Source organism: Bos indicus x Bos taurus, chromosome 8, assembly GCF_003369695.1.
Source record: "Bos indicus x Bos taurus breed Angus x Brahman F1 hybrid chromosome 8, Bos_hybrid_MaternalHap_v2.0, whole genome shotgun sequence".
Taxonomy (NCBI): domain Eukaryota; kingdom Metazoa; phylum Chordata; class Mammalia; order Artiodactyla; family Bovidae; genus Bos; species Bos indicus x Bos taurus.
The window spans coordinates 67,031,956-67,059,375 of record NC_040083.1 but is presented as its reverse complement, the minus strand read 5'-3'; the positions used below and the strand labels follow the sequence as shown (position 1 = coordinate 67,059,375).

The 27,420-nt window shown below is 37.8% G+C and overlaps 1 protein-coding gene across 1 annotated transcript; it reads right to left on the bottom strand.

Moving 5' to 3' along the window:
- Positions 1–925: 925 nt before the first annotated feature.
- On the bottom strand, positions 926–27,420 carry ATP6V1B2 (ATPase H+ transporting V1 subunit B2). The gene is made up of 14 exons (XM_027549786.1): positions 27,231–27,420; positions 19,322–19,377; positions 14,846–14,944; positions 13,531–13,624; positions 13,299–13,376; positions 12,714–12,853; positions 12,274–12,375; positions 11,806–11,903; positions 11,069–11,192; positions 8,993–9,143; positions 7,501–7,583; positions 6,156–6,260; positions 4,796–4,925; positions 926–2,707 (listed from the first exon to the last, which is right to left on the bottom strand). Exons 1-14 carry the CDS (start codon positions 27,364–27,366, stop codon positions 2,568–2,570), a joined length of 1,536 nt encoding a protein of 511 aa, XP_027405587.1. The 5' UTR covers positions 27,367–27,420; the 3' UTR covers positions 926–2,567.

The window sequence follows — 27,420 nt, the reverse complement described above, 5'->3', positions numbered from 1 at the left end:
CTGTCCTTCAAGAATTGCCTTGCTGAGTTTTTCTGGTCATCTTTAAACTGTATTTTCAGTTAGGCCTAGGAAACTATTTTCTGTTGTTCCCTAATACTGGACTAAGCTAACTTTCCATTACTGGTATAAGAGAAAATTTCAAAAGCAGACAATGCTTTGTTCACCCCAGACATCGGACACCATCCACAGCTGCTGAGAATAAAACATCTCAGTGAGGCATTTATTAGCCAGAAAACATTTTTTCACTTACATGAAACCTTACAGACTGAAGTGACAGTCAACTGCAAGCAATAAATGCTTAATGGCTTAGTTAGCCTGAACTTTGAAGAGACCTCCCAAATACTCTAAGCCAACTGCAAAGAAAACTTTTTCTCTTTAAAAAATTCAATCACAGTGAGAGTCCACATTAAAGCATAACTTTAACTGGTCTTTTAGTTAAGTCTTATCACTGGCACAAAGAGGTACACTAAGAAAATGTTTTCACTAAAAGGTAACAAACTAACAAGAGCGCTACTTAACTAACTAATCCTGAGTATCATTTAAGAGTAGTTAAGTCTGCCTTAATAAAGCTTTGTTATTAAAAGTGGCCCACTGTAAGAGTGCCTGCCATGGACCCAGCACTGTCTTAGTGTTTCACATACAAAACCTCAAGTCCATATAATAAGCCTACAAGGAACACAGATCTGTTAAGTGACTTAGCAAGATCACATGCTGAGCGGCAGCACCAGACTCAGAACCCAGGTCTCCCTATTCTTGCCATGACAGAGCCTTTCCTCCACATCTGAATGCGCTTTGAGTTGAGGAGGGGAAAGAAGTGGGAGGCTGCCGTGATGCCACGTTCTTGTGCTTTAACCGCTATGTTTTCCTTATATACTGGACACCTGTTTCAGATTTTATTGGAAATAAGTTTCAGCCTGCTTCAGTATGTCTTTCACTTTCTATTTATTACCCTCTTTCATTCGTGGCAGACAGGCTCTCAAAGTCTGGAGAATGTTTGCAACAAACAATGCTATAACAACCTTAGGGACTCCCGACCCTGAATCAAACTGTAATACAGTGGAAGACGTATTATAGAAAAGAGCTCGTAAGGGCAACCTACAATGCAGACAGGTATACAAAACATGGTTCCCCTGTAAGAGGACCTGGTTCACAACATTGGTTATGATGCTCAAAACTGTGAATCAAAGAGGTGCATTATTATTATATACTTGCTCTTTGCTACTACTTTTTTGATGAGAAGATACAGAGTCACTATAGGTAACTTTCATTTAATTTAATATTTATTTTCATTTTATATCCAGGTCACATTTTCTACATTAAAATATAATCATGCTGTCCTCCCCCGCCCCCACCCCCTACACCTTCAGAGAAAAAACTGAAGAACTTTACACAACTTGAAAGAAAGATGGAATGCACGGAGAAGCTGCTATTGCACCCAAGGAACAAAGAACACAGAGACCCAACAGGAGACACGTCAGAAGTGCATAGAAGACAGCTCAGGGCTCGCAGCAGGAAGGAGGAGGAATTAAAAGGCTAAAGCTTTTAATGCTGTCACTTGTGCCACAAGACTACCCTGAAAAGGCAAAGAGGTTGAAAAGCAGGACCCAACAGGGGATTTCCCAAAGGCTACTATCTAACAGAGTTTAAAATATCCATACATTAAATTAAAAAATCCATAAACAGAAGTGCTTTCTCTTCCCCACTTGCCTTTCTAGCATCTGGTCAACATTCTAGAAACTTAAAACCACTGTTGGCATGTCCAAGTGTAGAAAGGATTTTTTTTTTAACTCTTAAACAATTGTATCCCAACTCTTTCCAAGCAAAGTTCTATTAATTATTGTAATGATGATTCTTCTGCATGGAAACCCAGTAAGGATCATTAGGACAGGGCATCTTGCCGCTCAGAGCGATGCCAGCAGGGCAAAAGTGGCATGATTCTGTGTTATTCATAGGGAGGAAGAGCAGTAAGACATGGAGGTTGAAGCTAATCCGTACCAAAGAGGAAATGGAAACTCCTTTTCTAGTCTATTAGACAGGAAAGAGCAGGCGGGCAGTAAAAACCATCTGCTGAGAGCAGCGGCACAGACCCCGAGGCATACCAAAATCTAAAACCAGCGCTCAGGAAAGCCTCTTGGCTCTGAGAAGTGTCTTTCAGACCCCTCTCTTGTCCCTAGCTTGGAGACCAAAGCACTGTAACTTCAGATAGTGATACTATTGCCAGGGTGGAGAGGCAAGGGCTAAGAGACCCCAATAATGAGGACACTAGGCAGTAAGGTACACCACTATGTACAAATACACACATTGATGAAAAACTCCACCTCCAACTCTCAGCTGCTTTGAAGAAAGCGTTGGAAGGATCCAGGTTTTTCTAAACAGGGGATATTTTAAAGTCTGTTAGCAGTTTAAAACATTGCAACACTGGCACAGTATGTTACCTAGTCTTTGTTTTTAATTACAGGGTAACACAGTAAACTCCAACACAAAGGTGGGGATGGGGGAGTGCAAAAGGAATAAAGAAAATAGAACCAGTACTTCACAAGAGCATCGAGCCAGCGATGAAGTAGCAGCTAATGCTTCGCAGAGTCTCGAGGGTAGAATTCACTCAGGGTGCTCTGAGGGATCCTCTTCAGCATTTCTTTGGGGAAGATTCGGAGCAGTTGCCAGCCAATGTCCAAAGTCTCATACACAGTGCGGTTTTCATAAGGACCTTACAAAAAATTGAGATCAGATGAGTAAAGGCCAACTACTGTTAACTTACCAGAGAGTTATTCAAAATTTACTCTGTTATGGGCCTAGCACTGGGAGCATGAAGTATAAAAAAGAGACACAAACAGCTAGGTCCCCCTGGACTGGATGTGACTGAATGTAGAAATGAGGGTTTAGACATAAGAATAAGTGAAAAGGGAGAAAGCCGCAGGGAGAAACATCGGGTAGTCATGAGCGTGTGTACACACACACATGCCTTTTTCTGATAACTGGGTGGGCTCTAAATAGATTCCAAGGAATACAGAAACTAGAGTCAGGGTTTTATCCAGGGAGTAATGAGAAAACTGTTCCTCAGAAAAAAGAGGCCAGCCTGAAGGAGTCTAGTACAGACACATAAGAAGCCTAAATGCCAATTACGCTCCTGAATAGGGCAGTGGTTTTCAAAGTTGTTATTGCCATTATTATTTTTAATAGCAAAGTCATCCTTATCCTGCAAATGAATCTCATATTTTGGCTAAGGAGTTAGAGTTCTTGGTCCTTTTTTCTACCAGAATTAATTGTTATCCTTTAAAGTAAGGTTCTACATTAATTTTTTTTTAAGAAAACCCAGCAATCATATTTGGGGGATTTTTAATGTTAATAAAAACACATCTTTTATAAATACCAATGAGGTAAAAAACAGAGTTCATCAGCATTAGCAGACCAAACAAAACAGCTCAAAAGCCCTGCACATGCTATGTGATTAAAACCACCACAGACTTTTTAACAGAAGGACACTCAATATAGTTAACAGTAAATTTACTTCAGCAATGGTATAGAGAGCTGGGGAGACTGGTGAAGACACAGGCCACGGACGAGGAGAGAAGGACTAGACTAGGTCTTCCGACTCAGAGAGGACAGAGGTCAGTATAGCTTCAACATCACCCAGAAACATCAAAACAGACTCTCTGGCCCCACCCAGATCTACTAAATCAGATCTGCATTTCAACAAGCTCCCCAGTAGATTCAAAGGTGTGTTCAATTTTGAGAAACACTGGCCTAAGTTACATTAGGAACAACAACAACAAAAAAAACAGAACAGGATGTTTTAAAGGAGAACAATGCAAAGTAGCCAATATTTAATGATGGAAAATAAATGAAAAAGGTTAAGAATCCCTAATTCCTGAGCCTGGGCTAACTGGGACAATGGTCATGCGAGAGGTAGACAGAAACTGAAAAGGGAATTAGTTGCTAGGCAGGTGGTCAGTTGGGAAAATCCTCTGCTTCTCACCATGAGAAGTCTGAGAAGGGAGTGGCATAAACAAAGTTATCCCAGTTAGAGACGTGGGATTAGAGCTTCAGAAAGAGGCTGCTGCTGCTGCTGCTGCTGCTGCTGCTAAGTCGCTTCAGTCGTGTCCAACTCTGTGCGACCCCATAGACGGCAGCCTGCTAGGCTCCCCCGTCCCTGGGATTCTCCAGGTAAGAACACTAGAGTGGGTTGCCATTTCCTTCTCCAATGCATGAAAGTGAAAAGTGAAAGTGAAGTCACTCAGTCGTTCCCGACTCTTAGCGACCCCATGGACTGCAGCCTACCAGGCTCCTCCATCCGTGGGATTTTCCAGGCAAGAGTACTGGAGTGGGGTGCCATTGCCTTCTCCCAGAAAGAGGCTAAAGGCTCATAAACAGGAAGTCAGTCAGTGTAGGGGGAAAAGCACAGAAAGAAGAGGTAATTAAGCTTTTGGAAACATTAACAATTAAGAAGCAAGAAGATAGGAAATCAGGAAGATGAAGATAGATGGACTGGAAAAGTCTGAAAGCCCCAAAACCAGAGAAGAGCACTCCAGAGAGGTTAAGAAGAAGGGACAAGGGAGGCAGCAGAGCAGAAGGCTGGTTGTAAGAAGGGAAAGAGTAAGACTGGAGCCAAATAACTGGATCAAGGAGTTGAAGGAAGAGGGCTAAGAAGAAAGACATGGCAAATGGCTGAAAGAACCTCTTCTCCGATCAGAAGGAAAACTGCATGGAGACCAATGTAAATTCTCTCAGACTAGGAAAGAAGTCCTCAAAACTACCTAGGATGCTGTTTATATTCATGGGAAAACAGTCATCTTACCCTGAGCAATAAAGTTCCTCTCAAACTTCTGCAGAAATTCCAAGTAAAGAAGATCATCTGAGGTAAGAGCTTCTTCTCCAACGACAGCTTTCATGGCTTGTACATCCTTACCAATAGCATAGCACGCATACTACAGAGACAAAAGCAGAGATAAGGTTTTATAAATATTAAGAATAATCTGGGCTACAGAAGTGTACTGCTACAGCTATCTTCACAGGATTTCATACTACTTCCAAATGTAATTCACAAAGTTCATATGCAAGTCAGAAAGACTTTATTATACAGTAATCTCACTCAGAAAGGAATCTTCAGGCACACAGTACATCAACATTACAAACAATGTACAAAAAAATGCTCTCTCAACGTATCAATGAGCTTACATTTTGTAGAGCATTTTCATATAACTTACACTATGAGAGAAATCCATCTCTAAATTCTATTCAAAAAAATACTTATGATGTTAGTAGGTTTATCATGCCTATTTTAAGGTCAAATGCATTTTCCTTTAATTATGCTTGCTATACAATCTCAGGGCTATAGAAACCAAGGATTTCACAGAATATATATGTACCCCTTAGTGTTCTGGTGATTGCCTACTATGTTAAACAAAAAATAAGGTAGAATATTCTTTCAGAAATACTGTATAATTACTATTAAGGTTATTAATAAAAACTTAAAGGCTTTAGGCCTTGATTTTTTTACTTAAAAACTAATTCATACACTATGGGAGGCAGGTCTCAAGCATGTGGTTCTTTTTTTTCCTTGTCTTTAAACTTTATTCGCATCTGAGACTGGAGAGGGGATGGGGTGGGAGGGATCAAGGACCTGAGGAGCAGGTGGGAAGACCTATCTCACTCAGGACACATGAGTCCTTACACAGCTGTCAGGTGGACGAACTGAGCAGAGAGGGGAAAGGTCTCCTCTTTGCTGACAACTGGCAACTCAGGGAGAGACCCTGGGCCCCACGCCAGATAGAAGCAGTGAGCCACACCAAAGGGCCAGCTTCTAAGACCTAAGTAGCTATGTGCTTAGTCACTCAGTCATGTCCGACTCTCTGTGACCCTTTGGGCTGTAGCCTGCTAGGCTCCTCTGTCCATAGGATTTCCCAGGCAATGATACTGGAGTGGTTTGCCATTTCCTTCTCCTAGGCATGTGATTTTTGATCTTTGTCATGAGCATTTATTTATCCTTATGAGAAAACTACTAGGCTCTAATGAATTCCACCGATATTCCACTATTCTATATTACACTCCTGCTTTAATGGGGGAGAAGAAAAGTGATGTGGAAAAAAGACAAGAGGTGTTAAGAAAGCAGAAGGAATGAACTAAGAAAGCACTCATTCTGGAGAGCACACACATACCAGCTGGTTAGACACATCGGCGTGATCCTTTCTGGTCATGCCTTCTCCAATAGCAGACTTCATCAACCGCGACAAGGAGGGCAGCACATTAATGGGTGGATAAATCTTGGGTAAAATGGGAAGGGAGAAAATATATTTAAGTACAAAATTCAAGCTTCACTGGTAGTAAAGGATTGTGAAGCTCATTATTATTATTTAAATTGGATAAAGCTGCTGCTTTTGCTTTCTAGATGAGTCCTAATATCTTTTCCTGATAAGGAAGAAATATTTTAAAGCTTAAGACTTCTGCGAAATCAAATCCAAAAAGTAAAATCTACAAAACAGTACAAGATTATATTAAAAAAACTGAAATTTCAAAATTTCAAATCCAAAATGGTTCTGAACTCTCATAAAATTACACATAAAAAGATTTAACAATTTCATCAAAAAGCTCATTATTAGATGCTGGCATCTATTAAAGAATAATTAAAAGATTCCATTTTTGATTTCTCAGCATAAAAAAGAATGATATCTTGCTGCTTGTGACAACATGGATGCACCATGAGGGCACTATGCTAAGTGAAATAAGTCAGAGAGAAAAAGATAAAAGAGAAATATGTATAATGTATAAAAAAGGAGAATATGTATAATCTCACATCCATGAGATCTTAAAAAACAAATTGTTGAGCTCACAGAGAACAAACTGGTGGCTGCCTGAGGCAAGGGATGGGGGTGGGAAAAACGGGTGAGGGAGATCAAAGGGTAAGTGGTGACGTCAGTAAGTCACATGGATGGAATGATCAGCATGGTGGCTGTGTAAGCTAATAATGCTGTGCTGCGTATTTGAAGGTAGCTAGAAGACTGGATCTCCAAAATTCTCATCTTAAGAAAAAAAACTTTAACTATGTAAGGTGACATGTTAACTGGGCTTACTGTGGTGATCATTTTGCAACAAATACAAATATCAAACCATCACACTGTACACCTGTGACTAATGAAATGTTATGTCAATTATACCTCAATTAAAAATAACAATAAAAAGGAAAATAATCTGAAAAATCTATTTTTATATTAGTAACAAAACTGGTGGACCATGCCATTTTGGAATAAAGACCCGAAAAGAGTTCTTTGAGACAATGGACTCTACTTTAAGGCATAAGGAAAGTGGAAATTTAATTCTTAATTCTGGCAGTCTTCTCCACACTAGGATTTTAGTATTACAGAAATGACAGTTTCATAGTCATATTAAAAACAATTCAAGTTGGTGTTTTCTAAATAAATAATTCCTAAGAGCAAAGTCAGAGACACTAAAGAATAACTGAAGAATAGATGTGTAAGCTTATGGCACTGCACAAGTGTTCAATACCTGTCTGTTGTGTAGCTGTCTGTCCACATAGATCTGCCCCTCTGTAATATATCCAGTCAAGTCAGGGATTGGGTGAGTGATATCTACCAGAGGAAGACATGTGATGTTAGTTACTGTCCATCTCATATAAACAAACCCACAGGAAGTCGATCTGTACTACTTAAAATATATAAATATAAAATAATATGTGCTATATAAAATAATTTTCTGTGATGATGGAAAAATTCTTTATCTGTGCTATGCAATATGGCAGCCACTGGTCAAATGTGGCTACTGAACACATGAAATGTGGCTACTGTGACTGAAATGTTTTATTTCAAAACTTTATCTGATTTTAATAAAGTTTAGAATTTAAACAGCCAAAATGGTTAGAGGTTACCACAGTGGCCAGTTTAACTTACTTGGTTGCAGCACAGATACGTGTTGACGCAAGTTAAATTAGTTACATTCATAAAAAGCACTATTTCTCCTAGATGTGCTGCCTCTCCCCCAAGTATAAATAACGTTCCATTTAAACACAAAGTTCGCTTGCAGAGATTTGACCATCTGATGTATACTGAGACAGCACTCTTCCATAAGTTATCCCAGATGGGTACCCAACATTTCAACATGGGAAATACAAACAGGCTAAACAAGTAACGCAGCACTACAGGCAGCACCACAGGCCCTACAGAGCAAGGTGTCCCTAGTCTGTTCAGAGAGCAATCTTGTAGCTACTTCCTTGGAACAAATCATCGTCACGTCTGAGGTAGTACTCAGACTGCCTGGGTTCTAAAGCCACCACTTCCTATTCGGGACACTTTACCTCCCCGTGCCTCACAGCAGAGCAGACACCTCAAAGTCACCGTGAAGATCAAATGAGTCAATATTTACAAAAACACTTGAAACAGTGCTCAGTTATAGTTCTTACTGTTTCTGAAAATATTCTGTAAAAGTATTAAAAAAAAAAACTGAGATAAAGACAAAAAGACACTAACATAAGGGGAATGCTGAAAGTCTCACCCAGGAGCTGCTGGGCGGACACCCAGGCAGGCACTGCACTGTGCGCTTACAGACATGGTAATTTTTAACAAGCCTTGTCAGTCATTCTACCTCCAGTCTTGTGGCATTTGCTACTTGTGCTCTTTATCTGGCACCTAAGCTACCTTAAATTACTGGTGCACATATATAAAGAAAACATCCAAGTAGAATGAGTAGTTTACAATAAGAAGAGCTCATACGTTTTAAAAAATTTCCTTACATCTGGACCAGTGGACTGCAAATAGCAGACACTAAATACTAGCTAATTAATAAAAATTAAAATTACAAGAAAATTTTTTCTACTAAAGAATAATTATAGGTAGTTTTGAAATGAAAAAATTTTATTAGAAACAAATCAATAGGTAAACTCAACTCCTGGAGAATACTCTCAAAACGATAGTGATATTCTCTCTTGAAATTAAAGCCCTTTACAATGATCAGGCCTGCTATAATCCAAAGACGCAAAACTTACCATCGTTAGGCATGGTGAGAATAGGAATTTGAGTAATAGAGCCATTTCGACCTTCCACTCGACCAGCACGTTCATATATTGTGGCTAAATCTGTATACATGTAACCTGGGAAACCTCGTCGACCAGGAACCTCTTCCCTGGCTGCTGAAACCTGACAGTGAGTCAAGGAGAATAGTATCACATACCAGAATATGAGAACTAATGCTTGGTTAGAACACGTTTGTTTGAATAGACCAAATTACAAAGTCAGAAATATCATCTTGTTCATTTTAAGTATTGTCTCATTAAGAAAAATCTAGCAACAAAATTTCAGATTATTCTACAACAGAAATGTTGACAAGTGGGGACCAGAAGCTTTTTGTTAAAATCATTATTGCCATAACAAGAATCTTTAAATAGCTTGCCAGAAGAAAATCCAGCTTGCAATTTTATAAATCAAAGGAAGTCCATTTTAAAACCAAGAGAACACTCTCAGTTCACACGATTTATTTCATCTTATGTATCCTGCAGATTTACATAGACTAACTCTGAAAAAAATCAAAAGGGAAAAAAAAAAATATATATATATATACATAAATCATTTGATGCATTTTATGTGTGTGTGCTTAGTCGTATCTGATTCTGCAAACCCACGGACTGTAGCCTGCCAGGCTCCTCTGTCCATGGGATTTCCCAGGCAAGAATGGAGTGAGTTGCCATTTCCTTCTCCAGATATACTTTACATACATCATTTAATTTAATCCTCACAAGAACTCTAATGAAGAAGTTAATATTAACCCCAATTTACAACTGGAATCAAGGGCCAGATAATTTCCCTAGATCACTGCACAAGAACAGTAATAAAAGGTCTTTCTCTCGGAAACATGCACACTAGAATATTATGTATACATATTAATCTACAACCACTAAGAACCCTAAAGCATGAAGCCCAACTGCTAAGTGCTACTTCGGTACCTCCAAGAGTACGCTCCATCAGAGCTACTCAAACTGTGGCCTGCAGACCAGTTTTTATCAATGTGGCATGCTGCAGTCCATGGGGTCACAGTCATACATGACTTAGCAACTGAACATCAAAGGAGATCATGTAGAAAGCAAGATAAACATATAGAAAACTTAAGTGTCTATTTGACAGAACAGCTGTCTGTTGAATCTAATAATTTTTTTTTAAGGGCTTTTAAATTGTCTTTCTTAAAAATTTTCACTAATACTTATTTTCACTGCCTTTTATGTAAGTGTGGATGGATGGATGGGAGAAAAAAAGTCCTTCAATGGAAAAGCACCAAAGCAGAGTGAGATATGGTGACAGATCTTAAGGAATTTTAAGAAGCTAGATATTTATATAGCAAGTCTCTTCAGAAGTCTTTTTCTCTTTTTTACATACTTAAAAGAGCAACTCATTCAAAATTTCCTAACTTGCATCAGAACACACCCCACACTTCTGGATGCTAGAATCTTATATTGTTTCTAAATACTGAGTTTTCTGAAGGGAAAAAAGTTCTGAAGAGGGTTCTGCCAGAGTATAGTCTTTATTTATGTAAATAAATAAAAATTTACATCACTGAAAATGAAATTCCTGGAAAGGGCTAAAAATGGACTGTCCAGAGAGACAGAACTTCCTGGTAGAGTAGCTGATTAAATAGCTTGCATGATTCACTCTCTTTAAGAATCCAATCTTTTTCTTTTTTAGTATTTATTTAATCACTCATTCATTGGCTGTGTCACATCTTAGTTGCAGCACACGGGCTTAGCTGCTCCGTGGCATGTGGAAACCTAGTTCTCTCACCTGGGATCAAACACACGACCCCTGCACTAGAAGGTGGATTCTTAACCACTGGACCACCAGGAAAAGTCCTGAGAATCCAGTCTTAATCAATGGAGACAGTGACAGTATGATAAACAGGCTAATAATTTAAATCTCATTTTCAATCATTTCAACTAGGCTGACAAAAATAGTATTTTCTTTCCTGATTAAGGTGTTACACTAACATATGAATAATTAATTTTAAAAAATGATTAAAAAAAAATGAAAACTTGCAGAGCAACAAGATAACCTACTGTAATTAAGAGAAAAATTACCTCTCGAAGTGCTTCAGCATAAGAACTCATGTCTGTTAGGATAACCAATACATGTTTCTCACACTGATAGGCCAGGAACTCGGCCGTGGTTAGAGCCAATCGAGGAGTGATAATTCGCTCAATACTGAAATGAAACATTAAGTACTATGTCACGCAGACAAAAAGGCCAAAAACAAAATAAAATGATTCCGGAAATAACAGTACAATCTCCCATTTAAAGTTTTACACAAACTGAGGAAGGTGAAGCAATTACTACTTTAAAAGTCTTAAGGCAGAGTTCTTTTATGTATTTACTCAGTGCTACACAGCTAAATTGACTATTTTATAAATGCCCCATAATTTCTCAGAACTACATAGTTCTCAAAATCTAGCAAGAAAGGAAGCGAGTGAGAAGGAGAAAGGAGGAAACAACAGGGGCCAGATTTTACAGGCAAGAGGAAAAAGTCATTTACTGAGTATGGCCATGTGCTAAGTAACTTATTATCTCATTTAATATGCACAACTCTGTGAGACAAGTATTATTTATCACATTTTACAAAAGAAGACATTGAGCTTCAGAGCCTAAATGACTTGCCCAAAACCAAGTGACCTGCAAAAAGCAGAGCTGGAATTTACATATGGTTATCTTATTCCTAGGCCCATGAAGCTTTCATTATGTTTTACCTCCCTAGTCTAAGGTAATATTTTTGACCAGAAGCCTGTGTAAACAGAGAGAAACAGCATATTTGTTTACTTACGTTGGGTCATTAGCCAAGTTCAAAAACAGGCAGACATTGTCCATTGAGCCATTTTCCTCAAAGTCAGATTTGAAGAACCGGGCAGTTTCCATGTTTACCTAAATAGCAATGACTTCATCAGTGCTCAGAGACGCAAGATTCTCAGTATTTCTTTTTCTTTTTTCCCCCAGCATTTATTTCTAATGAAGGCCAAGCTATAGATATGCACTGCTCCTTCTTCTAAAGCTTCAGGTACTCCCAAAACATTCACAAAAGCCAAGAGAGTAAACAGTCAGCTTTGGGCACAAAGAGAATTATTCTTATATTCCAGTCAACTGCTAAATACTAATCCATGGTTTGCCCAAAATACCAAGTTGAAACTTCTCTACCTAGAGATAAATTGAATGATACATGTGTATTTTTCTACACTGTTTTAAGAACATAAGCAATTTTACATTTCATTCTAAAATAGGAAAAGATTATACTTACACCCATAGCAGCAAATACAATCGCAAAATTTTCCTCACTGTAGTCCACTACATCTTTGGACTTTTTTACCAAACCAGCCTGGCGACAGATTTGAGCTGCAATCTGATGGGGAGTATAAAAGGACAGGGTTGAAAGCTAAAATAATATTTTCTATAACAAAATAACCTTTATCCTACACTTTTGGGAATTAAATCACAAATGAAATTGGGATGTCTTAAAGGTCTTTCCCTAACAAAATTATTCTGCAATTTTTGCAAAGATTCCTAAGAGTAAGGAAGAAGTCAGATACACATGGATAAGAGAGTCAATGGAACTGGATGATATAAACAGTAACACTGAGTATTTACCTTGAAAATCCTTTAGTTGGTTTCTCACTAACAGTGAAACATTTGGAGATCCTTTCTTCTTAAATTTCACATCAAATAAATTCTAGTTCTCACCTCATTGTGCGGTAAGCCAGCAGCAGAGAAGATAGGAATCTTCTGCCCCCGAGCAATACTGTTCATGCCATCTATGGCCGAAATGCCAGTCTGAATCATCTCCTCTGGATAGATTCGACATTGAGGGTTGATTGGCTGGCCTAATGCATTTCCAAAAGAGAACATTGATACATATATATTTTAAGACTACAGTCATATAAAGCATTTATTTCTACTCAAAAAATGAGTTATTTTTGAAATCTGAAACTTTTTTCCATTAATATTTTGTAGATTAATAAATTATATAGTGTAGCAAGAGAGAAATCCTAATTTCAAAGCCATTATGGCTCTACTACTTATATTTCAGATACATTGTAATATTATAGTAATATATAGTAATATTTTACAATATCTTGTAGTATTTGACATAAAAAATTAAGATAAGCTCTGGGAAAAATAAAATTACTAAATAATTAACAAAATAACTAATTAAATATGAAGCATGTTGGTTATCTACTTAAGTATCATAAAAATCATCCTTTCTCTGACAAAGGTATAAGACAGATGTTATTTCCTCTAAACACAAAATCCATTTTCTGTCCCTACCCATGATGTCAAGGAAGTCTTCAGCCAGGACAACAGGACCTCTGTCAATGGGTTTTCCTGATCCATTGAATACCCGACCTGTTAAACAATGACAAGGCAGTACAGAGAATACAATGACTCAAATATTCACTTTTTTAACTGTGTTTTTAAACATTCACTTAAAAAAACTACATGGAAGTATGTTAAAAAGTAAACAGATCTCTGCTCAGAATGAATAACAGTATTTGTTTACCAAGCATATCCTCAGACACTGGCGTTCGGAGAATATCCCCGGTAAACTCACAGGACGTTTTCTTGGCATCTATACCTGAAGTCCCTTCAAATACCTATCAAGAAAGAAAACAGAAGAGTAAAAGAAATTTGATCATAAGTGCTTAAAATTTATTTGCCTCTTAAATGGCCCTTATAAAGTAAAATACATAAATGTATATACTACTTTTACTATCACTAACAAAGAAGTGTTCATGATAGGTGATGAACCAAACCTCCACCTCTTAACCAGGGTCATGCCTGCAGGCCAAACCTATTAAGCAAGCTAAGAATGTGTGTGTGTGTGTGTGTTTGTTTGTTTGTTTTTACAGTTTTAAAGGGTGGTTTTCTTTAAAAAAAAAAAAAAGAAGGGAAAGAAAGTGTAAAGACCATGCAACAGAGGAGACCTTAGATAAAACCTCACAAAGCCTAAAAACATGCACTATCTGGCCCCTTACAAAAATTCTGTTGACCTCTGCTTTAGATTACTTTTTAGTTGTTGTTCAGTCGCTTAGTTGTGTCTGTCTCTGCAATCCCATGGACTGCAGCACGCCAGGCTTCTCTGTCCTTGGCCATCTCCTAGAGCTTGCTCAAACTCATGTCTATTGAGTCAGTGATGCCATCCATATTACTTTTTAGGGCAATATGTTATTCTAGAAAACTGCCACTTTCTCTAGTCAGTAACATTAAAAACTAAACTTATCAGAGACAATTTACAGACACAGACTCAGATCTTGTTTTGGTTTCAACCCACAAGCTGTGAATTCTGTTTTTTTGTCTCTGTCTTTCTATGTGATTATCTGCTTCATTTTACCAATCAAAAAAAAAAAAAAGCCATTTTACCAGTGGAGCTATTGGGCTAGAATGCACATAGGTGGCAGACATTTGGCAAGACAACAAGAAAAATTCATTTTCTTCCCTTACAGTCAGTAACCAATCTCTAAAGAAACAGAGGGGTCATGTGGTAGAAATGCATTAGATATGTACCATTTTATTATAAAATAGGCTTTGCACTAGACGGTCTTATGCAACTGCATGCTAATCTAAGTGTTCTGAGCACCTTCAATGGAAGTTAAGCTAAGCTGTGATGTTCAGTAGGTTCTGTGTACTAAATGCATTTTCAACTTAAATGGTATGTTCAACTTACTGACAGGTTTATCAAGCTGTCACCCCACAAGTAAGTCAAGGAAGATCTGTATACTTATGTGATAATCACCAGAAAACACTACTGGTGTTTCTTATGCTTTTTTGTGATTAGAAAAATGTTCAACTGGCCAGATTTTTCAAGTAATGCTTACCTGAACCACAGCTTTGGAACCACTAACTTCTAGAACTTGCCCACTCCGCTTCGTCCCGTCAGGTAGTGTTAAGTGCACAATCTCAGCATATCTGGGAAACTAAATAGTAAAAAAACAAAGGCTCAATAAACCAATGTTCTAGAAGCCAAATGCTCTCTAGGCTCTATCACAGCACACATGCTTGTGCAATCCCTACACATCCCCTATACATGCAGGTATACATCAAGAGGTTACAATATCCTCAGGTAGTTTAAGTCCTTAAAACACTCACTGCTGGCACACATTCTGGCAAACACAGCAAAAGGCATAGAAAGAAGAATCTTGATTCTATGGAAACACAGCAGTTAATTCTTTTTTCTTCCATGTATATTTTTAAGTTTTCAGACTATAGAAAGATGATAAAACTAACAACTATGTTCCCTCTACTCAGCAATGATGCTTGCTTCTGGGCTGTTTAATCACTAATCATCTTGTGCTGTTGGAGAACAGGAATAAAATGCAACTAAACAACAAAATAATTACTCATTATAAATAATGCTAATATACCCCCCTCAATATACACTTCTCCTAACCAGAAGTGTATTCCTCTAGTCCATTTTAATATTTTAAATTGCATGTTTCCAAAAATGTACCGTTAATGTTTCATTTGCCTAAAAGGGAACATACTAAACATATCATCTTGCAATTTGGTTTTTTCCCACTTGCCTGAATATTTTGGGTCCGTCATGGTAATATTTAAGATAAAGTCAAGTTGATATTACATTTCATCCAGCTGTTCTTCTATCACTGGTGTTCAAGGTTGTTCCAAATTTATACTAGTACAAACATACTGCAATGGACATTCTCACATGTGGCGTCTCATGCAAGTGGGTCTAAGTTTCCCTACGGTATTTAGTTACCTAGTGGCAGGTTACAGGTTGTGTCCATTTTTCTGCGAAATTACTCTGCAAAGGAGTAATCTTTACAATTTCCTAGTAGCATAGAAAAGTATCTTTTCCCTACATCTTTGCCAATCTTATATCATCAAACTTTAATTTTTACCATTTTGATAAAATAAAGAATAGTATCTTTCAATTTGCATTTTTCTGATTCTACTAAGCATCTTTTCATATTCACTGACAATTCTGACTTCACTTCCTGTAACTGGCTTATTAACATATTTTCCTCATTTTTCAACTGAATCTGCTTATTCTAATTTACTTTTAGATAAGTCTCATAGATTCTGAATATTAATCCTTTTCCAAGTATCTGCTCCCAGTCTGTTTTTTAAATTTTATTTATGGTAATCTTAATCATACAGAAGTTTTTGCAATAAAATGACTTATTTGCCTTTATGATTTGCCTCTTTTTTGTAGGAAAACCTTCCAATCTAAAATCACAAATAAAAATGGTCTTCCATATTGTCTTCTGATAGATTTTTCATGTTTAGGTCTTTAATCCATTTGGATTTATTTCTGGTAAGTAACTGTATTTTTCTCATTTTTCTTTTCTATACAGGAAGCCAAATGCCCCAACTCTTATGTACTGAGTAACACAAATAGCCCCCAGTGACTTGTAATGTAGCCTTTATCATTTATCAAGTCAAATTCTCAGGTGTGAGAAGAGCTGGTTTTAAGAATCTTAATTTTGTTCCACTGAAATGCCTGCTCACTCCTGCACCAAATCTTTATTATCTGCTTCTAACTGATTTTGTCACCTGGGGAGAATTCTGAGTCTTTTCATTCATGGGTATGGAATCTCCTCTTATTTGAAGTCTTCTTTTATGTCTTTCAACGAAGTTTCACAGTTTTCTGTAAAAAGTTACTAGTTATTCCAGTAGTTACTCCTGGCATACAAAACACTAATGATTTCTACAGACTGATCTTCTGTATCCAGCAACACTGTTTACCACCACTGTTTTTAACAGTCTGTCCACTGAATGACTTGTGTTTTCCGTTTAATCATAGTACCAAGAAATGATGATAGTTGTGCCTTTTCCTTTTTAATCCCTATATCCCCTAATTTCTTTTTCCCGCAACACTGATCAGGGTTCAAGCAAAAGGATAAACAAAGACGGACAGTGGTGGTGACAATGGGCCCCCTCATCTTGTTCCTGACTTAAATGGGAATGTTCCCAGAGTCTCCCCTTAAGGATGCTGTTTGTGGTAGGTTATGGTGGATAGCCTTTAAGAGATTTTGAAAGTTTGTTCTATCCCTTACTTCTAAAACCACCTTCTTTTTCTTCTTTTTTTTTGTTTTGTAAAGAAGCAAGTAATTTTATCCGGTATATTTTTGGTATTTACTGAAAAAAGCATAAGCTTTCTCTAGCTTAATCTATGAATGACCTGAATTATACTGACATTTTCTAATATCAAATCATCTTTGTATTACTAGGATAAATTCGACTTTGTCATAATTCTGTTGACTTTTTAAAACATGCTCTTGCTAATATCCAATACGTGGATATTAGCAAGAGCATGTTTAGTGGATATTAGCAAGAACATGTTTTAAAAAGTCAACAGAATTATGACAGAGTCGAATTTATCCTAGTAATACAAAGATGATTTGATATTAGAAAATGTCAGTATAATTCAGGTCATTCATAGATTAAGCTAGAGAAAGCTTATGCTTTTTTCAGTAAATACCAAAAATATACCGGATAAAATTACTTATGCTCACAGTTTGGAATCTGTGCCTGTGAGTGAGAATAACTTTACTATTTCTTTTCTGATACTATCTTTTCTCTGGTTTGGGAATGAAAGATGTGCTACCTTCAGAAAATGAGTTAAATATAGCAGTCTCCATCATCTATTCTGATACAATTTGTATAAAATTATATATTCCTTGATCCTAGTATATGCATTATGGCATATAAATTCTTACAACTACCTAAGCTTTATTTACCAGTTTTTCCTCAGTTGGAGTTATACCCCAAACATTCAATAAAACTTTCTCAGCTTTCTTAAAATTACTTCCTCCAAGATGTTTTCGAAGTCCTTCCCATTACTGACTCTCATAGTATCTTGTACTTACCCTTCACAGTCCTTACCAATTAGACATTTACATATTTGTACTGTATATTTTTGGTGCTGAGTTCAACATTTAATATACTCGAAACATGAGTATTTTTAGACTGTTTGAAAGTATGTTTATGCTTCATATTTTTAAAATATAAGCCCCCAATTTTATCTAAGAAGAAGTATATCAAAAAGAATAAAGGACAAAGATAAGTATTTAAAACAAATATTTAAAACAAAATATTAAAAATTTTATTTAAAAAAATTTTAAATAAAAATATTTTAAAATATTTAAATAAAACAAAGTATTTAAAACAAATAATGTTCCAAATACTTTCTCAAAAAAGAAAAGTGTATGCTCCATCCTTTCACAAAACATTAATGGACATCTGCATACATGTACAACTTCAGTGCTACATACTGAAGCTCTGAATCAAATTGCATACTAGCTATGGCCAGGAGTAAGCTACATGCTTAATCTGATTTGTATAGGTACCCTGTCATGCATAAAAATATTAACTTAAATAAAGCTGAACAGACAATGCACTTTGCACTCTTTTAGGAAATGTCTTTTGATTACTTTCTGCATCTAGAAGGGCCACATGCCAAACATACTTTCGTCATTACTTCTTTCAACCAACTAATAAATGGGTACCTTTTCCCCAATCCACTCTCAACAACAACCAAAGCAGAATTACTGGGCATATTACACAAATTATTTCCTCTGAAGATATTTTAATCACAGAACTCAGGAGGCTTCACCCAAGGTACTCAATTATAAACTGTATTACATGCCTCTTTTTCTAAGATAATTCTTATTATATAGGTGTGGCTAAAAAAAAAAAAATGTAACAAAAGAGTCTTTCAACAAACTGAATAGGTAAAAGCTATTCTTCACTTTATGGTTTTAGCCGCTGTTGAGATAACCTGTCGTTTATTCATTACTTGAACACCAGTGTCAGGTCCTCAAAGATAAAGTTCATTGTTTATTCACTTAAAGACCTTAAAATTTAGTAGAGAAAAGAAAACAAATATGTAACAAGTAGTTATAATACTGTGACAAGAGCCATAAGATACTGTATATCTAATATCCTACAAGTCATAAAACATACTTACAAATATTACAGTTATTTCCCTAATAAACCTAGGAGGTAGAACTACATTTTTAAATTAAAAATTTTTTAATTCATTAAAATTTAATTTTAATTAAGTAAAATAATTGTATTAAAATTTAATTTTTTAAACAAATTAAAAATTTTGCAGATAAGGGACTCAAGGCCACAAGCAGAATCCACAACAGATTCAGTACTAGAATCCTATCTTCTGACTTCTGCTCTAAAATTCTTATCTCCTATGTAGCAATGACATTCAGACCAAGGAATGGCTTAAAATTTGTCATTTTTAATTATAAAAAACTACAGTTTTGAGTACTATGCTTTTAACTGCATAAATGGTTAGGTGATAAGGACAGTGGCATTACCTTAACATGGTCTAAGATCACTAGTGGACCATTAACTCCTGATACTGTCTTGTATGCTGGAAAGAAACAGAAACAGTCAGTGCCAGTCAAACAGGACACAGTCTCTATTACCTCTCTGGTATTACCAAAAATCCTCTACTTTGTCACATCCATTATTAAATGGAGCAACTCAAACAGTATGAAAGTTTTCACTGAATTCATAAATATGCCCCTATCTGTACAACTTTTCATAATTCCCCTTCATTCAACCCAAACCATGTTGAAAGTGAAAGTTAAAGTGAAGTCGCTCAGTCGTGTCCGACTCTTTGTGACCCCATGGACTGTAGCCTACCAGGCTCCTCCGTCCATGGGATTTTCCAGGCAAGAGTACTGGAGTGGGTTGCCATTTCCTTTTCCAGAGGATCTTCCCGACCCAGGGATCGAACCCGCGTCTCCCGCATTGTAGGCAGACGCTTTACCGTCTGAGCCACCAGGCAAACCTCAAACCATGTTGAATTCTTACTATAAATGACACTGCTTCAAGGACCCAGGCTACAAAAACAAAGGCAAAGAGAGAGAGTTTCTAAGAGTCCACAATTTTATGAGGAGGAGGGGAGTTAAGGATTCTAACAGAGGTGTTCAGAGATCTGTGGAGCATGGGGAAGACAGTGCAGCTGTTCTTATTTAGAAGAAAAATGGTTTTATAGAAAAGGTGGCACTTAGCAAAGTAGACAGAAAAGAGGAAGGGAACCCCTTTTAAGCAAAAGTGACAAAACTCATGAAAGAAATCTGAGAAAAAGTAGTCTGTTAAGATAAAAAACCATCATTAAATGGTACCATAAAAACTGTGAAAAAAGAGCTTATGAAGGGGGATAAAAGGCCAGAGAACATACAAGTATCCTATAAAAAAAAAAGTCAAATGTTACTGTCATTGTAGAAGCTTACATTTTCTACTGCAAATTATGCATAGCATCAAGCTACCCAAATCCCTCATTTTAGAAAAGATGTAGCCATCGGTGAACAACACAGCTCCATACCTGCCAAGTGTAATTAATAGTAATCATGTATAAATCAGAACTCAGGAGAGCAAATCCAACAATGTCAGAATTAACTAAATTTCATAATCAGAAAAGCTGAAAAAACAAATGAAATAATTTATAAGAAGCTGTTAATTAGTTGGGAAATTTTCACTTGCGTGATTTCTTATGAGGTCTTACACAGAAATTTCTGCATGAATGTAAATGCCCAAGAATAAGGAAACCATTTAAACAAGCAGTCTGATCACTCAAGGAGCTTCAGAATTTAAAGACACAATTTCTTTAGCCAGGAAGCAGTGCTCTGGTACAAACAGAGAGAGAGAGCAGGCAAGCACTATCAGGACACTTGTTTTCATTCTGAGGACATTTACCTCTTGACACCAAATATTTGCTTGAATACATTTATAACTGTAATGATCAACAGAGGTCCCTGCTGCTGCTGCTAAGTCACTTCAGTCGTGTCCGTCTCTGTGCGACCCCATAGACGGCAGCCCACCAGGCTCCCCCATCCCTGGGATTCTCCAGGCAAGAACACTGGAGTGGGTTGCCATTTCCTTCTCCAATGCATGAAAGTGTAAAGTGAAAGTGAAGTCGCTCGGTCATGTCTTAGTGATCCCACGGGCTACAGCCTACCAGGCTCCTCCATCCATGGGATTTTCCAGGCAAGAGTCCTGGAGTGGGGTGCCACTGCCTTCTCCGAACAGAAGTCCCTACATACTCTTTTTTTCTTCAACCTTCGATAAAAAGGAAGTCACAACCTGAACGGATGTCCACGTAAACAAGTTAATTATGCCTCCAAGATTTTCCCAAATGGCTCAAGTGGTCAGGAATACATCTGCAATGTAAGACACACAGGAGATGTGGGTTCGATCCTTGTGTCAGGAAGATCCCCTGGAGGAGGAAACAGCAATCCACTCCAGTATTCTTGCCTGGGAAATCCCATGGACAGAGGAGGCTGGTGGGCTACAATTCATGGGGTCGCAAAGAGTAGGTAGGATATGACTGTACACCCAAGCAAGCAAGCAATTCGAGATTATTAGAAAGATCTCAATTGTTATATTTTCTACTACTTTTATGGTAATCCTCTGGACTCTTTTTTTTTTTTTTTAACACTTTTTTATTACAAGACTACCGAGCATACGTGGAAATTCATCCTGGTGACTGTATCTAAAGCACAGATATTTGGAGGAAAAAAAAAGAATAAACAGATTCATTAAATTATGATATGATTAAATCGACCAAATACAAAATGTAATACAGTCAGAAAAAAAGTTGTAAAATATAGTTTACAATAATTATTCACATTCAAGGCTGTACATCCATACAGATAACAACGTGGCCCCAAACATGAATTCAAGCCAAATAATTCATATATTAGATTTTAAATAACAGACTGAACTAGAGGCCAACAATAGCCAGCAAATAACTTTATACAAGAATAAAAATACAAAAGCGCTTTCAATGCATTGTTTTCATAGGTTCTTCTTCTTTTTTTTTTTTTTTAACTTTACAATATTGTATTGGTTTTGCCATATATCAACATGAATCCGCCACAGGTATACACATGTTCCCCATCCTGAACCCTCCTCCCTCCTCCCTCGCTTTGCCTGTACATCACAGTTACAGCTACAGACCAGGTAGAGAATACTACACATGTTATAACTGACTGCCACCAACCTGAAAAACAGTTAACATACTACTGATTCATCCTCCCTACTGTTTTAAAAATAATTCCTACCCCTGAAACAATTTCTTCCTTGTCTTATTTTATTTTTGGCAGTGTCACCTGGTGTGAGGGACTGTAGTTCCCTGATCGGGGACTGAACCCAGGCCAGGAAGCTAAAAGTGCAGAGTCCTAACCACTGGACCATCAGGGAATTCCCTGATTTTTCTCATTTTTTAAGAATACTTTTGTGTATATAATTTTGAAAAAAATTTTATTGGCATATAGTTGATTTACAATGTTGTGTTAGTTTCAGATGTTCTGCAAAGTGAATCAGTTACATACACACACACACACACACAATTTACTCTTTTTAGATTCTTTCCCTCGTTGTTCTCATTTTAAGATTCCAAATATTGATTTTCAATGATTTTCTAGAATTGCTATGAGGATGTGCAAAGTGAACTACATTAGAAACACATTTTCTTAGCACCTGGCTTTTAAAACACTGACCTTTTCAAAAACCTTAACAGTTGGGAACAGGAGGAGAGAGTGGGCCAGTGAGGGTAGGGGAATTCAGTTTTGAGATTTATAGGCAACTGCTGACTGTAACATCAGTAAAACGCTTCAGGTTCTGAAATTCTCTTTTACTTTCTGGAAAAAATTTGCAACTTCTTTGAATTTTTAACCTCTTCAACAATGATCCTTTAGAATCTCATGTTTAATTTCAAGCTCATTCAAAACTATGAAGTTTTGCCAGTCACAAGACAAAAGTATGACCAAGAAAAAAACCACTAATGATTGCTTTTCCTGGAAAGAGTGAATCAAGTTGATTGCTATTATAGAAGACAAGATTCTACTTCATCACAGTCTCAAAATTTAAAACAATGTACGTAGCCTTCAAAAAAGCCAAGAACCATTCAAATTGATCAATACCAAAACCACCAATAATATTTAATAAGTACTCGACAGGAATTCTTTTTTAATCTCCATAACAGGTCTATGAGCTAATGACTATTATTCCAAGTGTTTTTTCCCCCCAGAAATTAAGTAACTTCCCTAAGGATCTGAACGTATACAGTCCACCTCCAGTCACTTTTTCTTTAACTCTGTGCTACAGCTCAGATTCTAAAACTGAACCGGTCCTTTTCTGTGATCTGCGACACTCTTGTGTCATTACTGAAAAATAATCTTTCTCCAATGGAGTGCAGGCATTAGAAAAGTTAAAACAGAAAAGGGAGAAACTGATGGAGATGCTTCAGCAGTTTTCTCTCACTGGTAAGCACCAGAAGACCACTTCAGATAAAAAGCAGAGTTTAAGCAACATGCTTGATTTAAATTAAAGTTGGATACAAAATAAACTAATACATGGCATAATCCAAACTAAACAGAATATATTACCAAAACAAACTGCTCCACCCTTGCAGAACATCTTCAGATAAGCTACCTTGTTTCAGTTCACAACAACACACTGGGAGGCAGGCAAGGCTGACATACACATTCCACACTTGAACTACATCTCTGAGAGACCTGTTACTAAATCAAAGAGCGAGGGCTAAAATTACTTTTGTTTGTTTGTGCCCCCTTCTCCTAATTCTAAGTTTGTACTCTATAACCCTTAGTCTCCAGTATAATTTAAAAATATGGAGATAACACAGTTCCTAGCATTAGACTACAAACGGGGAGAAGACAGTTTATATACAAACTATAGCTCCTTTCCATAATAAAAAAACGGTGGTGGGGGGAGGGCGGGGAAGACAAGCAGAGAAAACAACATCAAACACCACCTTTTATCTCTCAACATTTGCCCAGCTTTCCACATCATTATTGAGCTTCCAAGGTGGCACTAGTGGTAAAGAATGCACCTGCCAATGCAGAAAACATAAGAGATGCAGGTTCGATTCCTGGGTCAGAAGATTCCCTGGCAACTCACTCCAGTATTCTTGCCTGGAGAACCCCAATGTACAGAGAAGCCTGGTGGGCTATACTCCATAGGGTGGCAAAGAGTCAGACACAACTGAAGCGACTAAGCACGCACACACACCTCACCATTACTATTAACAGCCCAAAGCAAAGACAACTGTTTAGAGTAAAGCTGCCAAAGACACTAAGCTTTCTTCAAAATATCAAAATCCATTCACAAATTACATAAATATGCCTGTGTTTGACAATTATAATGACCACTCTTCTCTTGAAAATTCCAAACAAACAAGAACTTCGGTCTGCAAGAAATGATTAGAACTTTTGACAACAAAGCAGACATGGTTACATCTTTGATCCTGAATATTTAGGGAGGTGATAAATATTTAGACAACATCTTAAACCCCAAATCTACAAAGGTTTTAAGAAGCACATACTTGGTCAGATGACATCCTCTTCCTCCTACAGGATACAAGACTGTTCAACAGATCTAACACTCTTAATGATTGTGAAACTTTCAAAGAGAAAATTCAACAACCATTGCACAATATGGGATCTAGTCCTTCAGCCTCTTCCTTACCAGCAAAACAAAACCAGAATCATCATCATCTATTGTGCAAGAAAAGTAGAGACCCACACCTTGCAGGGGGCAAGGAGAGAGAGGTTCTAGAAAAAGGCCAGGCCAATGATTCCTTTACTGGACTTTTCACTGAGGTTAGGTTTACTTTATGACATAAGAACTGCAAGACAGGCGGACCTAGGATCTCAAGAAACAGGAGATTAAATCAAAATGTTTAACATCCAAAAGCTCTAAGTGTATTACTGAATCTTGCTCAAAGTATAAAAGAAAATCAAGTTTTATTTCCTTGTGACTAGAAATTTAACCAATGTGTTCAAGATTATTTCAAGTCTGCAGATCTCATTTTCCAGACCTTGTTAACAGCCCCATAATCCCCCAATTTTTCAACCAGCATCCTATTTGTACAGTGGAACTGCCAATATTCCACTCCTTTATTCAAAAAACACACATTAACTATAACTTTTCACTTAGGATGGTAACATCTTTAATTAGAAAAGTGACAAGGTTAATCAATATTTATTCAGAAGTGATTAAAGTGTTAACCAGAATCAAGAATGTAGCAATGTAAGAAAAAAATGACAAATGCTGTTAGCTATTAGCATACGTATGGTATCATTTGTGCTTTTTAGAATAATCCAGACATAGAAGGAAAACTCCAACCAAGTACACCAACTCCCTACTCCTGTTCCATCCATATTAAGGATTCAAACACTAAACTATTAGAATAAGGGGTTTAAATACAAGCTACACAACAATTACAAAACAGAATGCCTTTTATGTGTGAGCACTGGACTAGGCACTGAGGATACAAAAAGGATTCCTGAACCACAAAGTTTCAGTTTTAAGCATTGTGTTGCAATCCTGCATCTTATCAGGGGGAATCTCATCTCCTGAAGTTTTTCAGCCACTGCTAAGCACACACAGACTGTCCAGAAATCATACCTCCCTTAAGAGCTCACAACCTTACTCATGGAGTACTCTTTCAACTACGTTTCAGTTGATACTCTGAATTGAGACTGAGTGAATAATTATATGGAAAAATGACTACTGCCTCTTCTAATCTTTTCCTAGAAGCACCACTAATGTCTTATCTGTTCCACCCAAAGAACATCAAAGCATACAAATGCAATTACTGAGAGTATCTGTAATTGTTAGGCACAAATGTATTCTTATGAATGCAACTTCTGTCAATTTCTTGAAATATTTACTTCAGCTCACACAAACTCCCAACTGGTATTCTCTAATGCAAATAATTGCCATTATAAAAAGCACATGGTGGGGGGGGGGAATTAGAAGTTTGGAATTACAATTTATATACTATTAGCCAATAGGACATACTGTACAGCACAGGGAACTATACTCAATATCTTGTAATAACCTTTATGATTTTATAATTATAAATTAATTTAATAACAGTATAATGGGAAAAATCTAAAAAGGGAAACACACACACACACATATATACATACATATAACTGAATCATTTTGCGGTACACCTGAAACTAACACAACGTTGTAGATCAACTATATCCCAAAAAAGAAAAAAAGAGCACATCTCAGCAAACCTATGATCAAGTCTTTCCTCCTTCTTCACACTGCAGTGCTGTCACATGACCCAGTGACTGATCAGGATGGGATTAGTCAGGAGGAGAGCGCCCAGACTGAAACCCTTCATCTGAAATTCTTTTTAACCCAAGAGCCACCCACAAATAGGCACTCTGGCAATTAACTAGTGTTGGGAAACATCAGGTGCTTTCCTAAATTGTAAAGAGTATACTTTCAGGGCTCATCCCCAATGCCTAAAGAAGGTCTGATGATACACAATCTTAATGATTAGTTTCTGTTGGAATGGCTGAGCAGTCCATTTAAGCCTGGTTATCAGGATTTTTTCACAATAACATTTTAAACATGCCTCTGCATATGTTTTGCATATATTCTACATATACAGGCAAAACTGCTTGTCTTCCTTAAGACAATCTTGCACTCAAGTTAATGGTAAGGAAAAAGCTCCAGCAGGAATGAAGACATCGGGAATTTTCCTGCTTTGTCAGTAATTAGGTGTCTAAAGCCTGGCAAGCCCTGTCTCTCTCAGAACCTTAGGCTTCTCACTGTAAAATGAGAGGCTTAGACTAGGATGACCTGCGGGGTACTTTTCAGCTCTGGCTTTCGCTGGTATTTAGATGTCCTCCTGCGGGGCTGCCTCTTCACCGAACAACATCTCCCTCTGCCTGTGGGACTGACCTCCATCCGAGAAAAGCCTGACCACGTCAGCGATGACACTACACCGTCTCCCTCGGCAGGACCTCAGAACCTGCCCTGAGGTCCACACCCGAGGCAAAGGGATGAGGAGGGGCGTTCCCTTGACCCTTGCAGATCCAAAAGAGGCCAGCAGAAGATCAGGAGAGCTGCAAGGAGCGGCCTTGCCTCCAGGACAGGAAGCAAGCGCCTAAGCAGGCTCCAGCCTCGGGAAGCTGCACAGGGTAGGCAACAGACCGGAGCCCACCAACCCAGGAAGAAGTTCCCGATGGTGCTCTTCCCCTTAGTCCACCGCTGGCATGGAAATTAAGAGTCACTGAAAATCTCCTTCTAGAGAGAGACGCGGAGGTCGGGGTAGAGGGGCGCGAGATCGGAAAACAACCCTCCCCACCCCACCCACCCCTCTGGTTAAGCAGGTGAGTGGGAGCAAGGGGCTAAGAGCAGACAGGATTCGTCTTGCTTTCTGATACTTACTGAGACGAGGCTGGGAGAGGTAGTTCCGGCTAACTGCCAGCGCCTGCTCTCGAGACCCCGCCAGGGGCCCGCTGGTGGGTACTGGTAGCTCAGGCGCGGCCCCGTTCACGATCCCCCGCATCGCCCGCAGCGCCATCTTGTCTCCTCCGTCCCGACTGGCCCCGCAGCGACACCGCGCAGGCGCAGATAT

Bases quoted from the DNA above. Each gene is read 5' to 3' on its own strand.
- ATP6V1B2 (XM_027549786.1), bottom strand. From the start codon at position 27,366: ATGGCGCTGCGGGCGATGCGGGGGATCGTGAACGGGGCCGCGCCTGAG. The intron at 12,376-12,713 runs GTGAGAACTAGA...ACTCCCCATCAG, and splicing joins CTGGCTTACCGCACAATGAG to ATTGCAGCTCAAATCTGTCG. The intron at 7,584-8,992 runs GTAAGTTTTGCG...TTCCTCTGGTAG, and splicing joins TCTCACCATGCCTAACGATG to ATATCACTCACCCAATCCCT.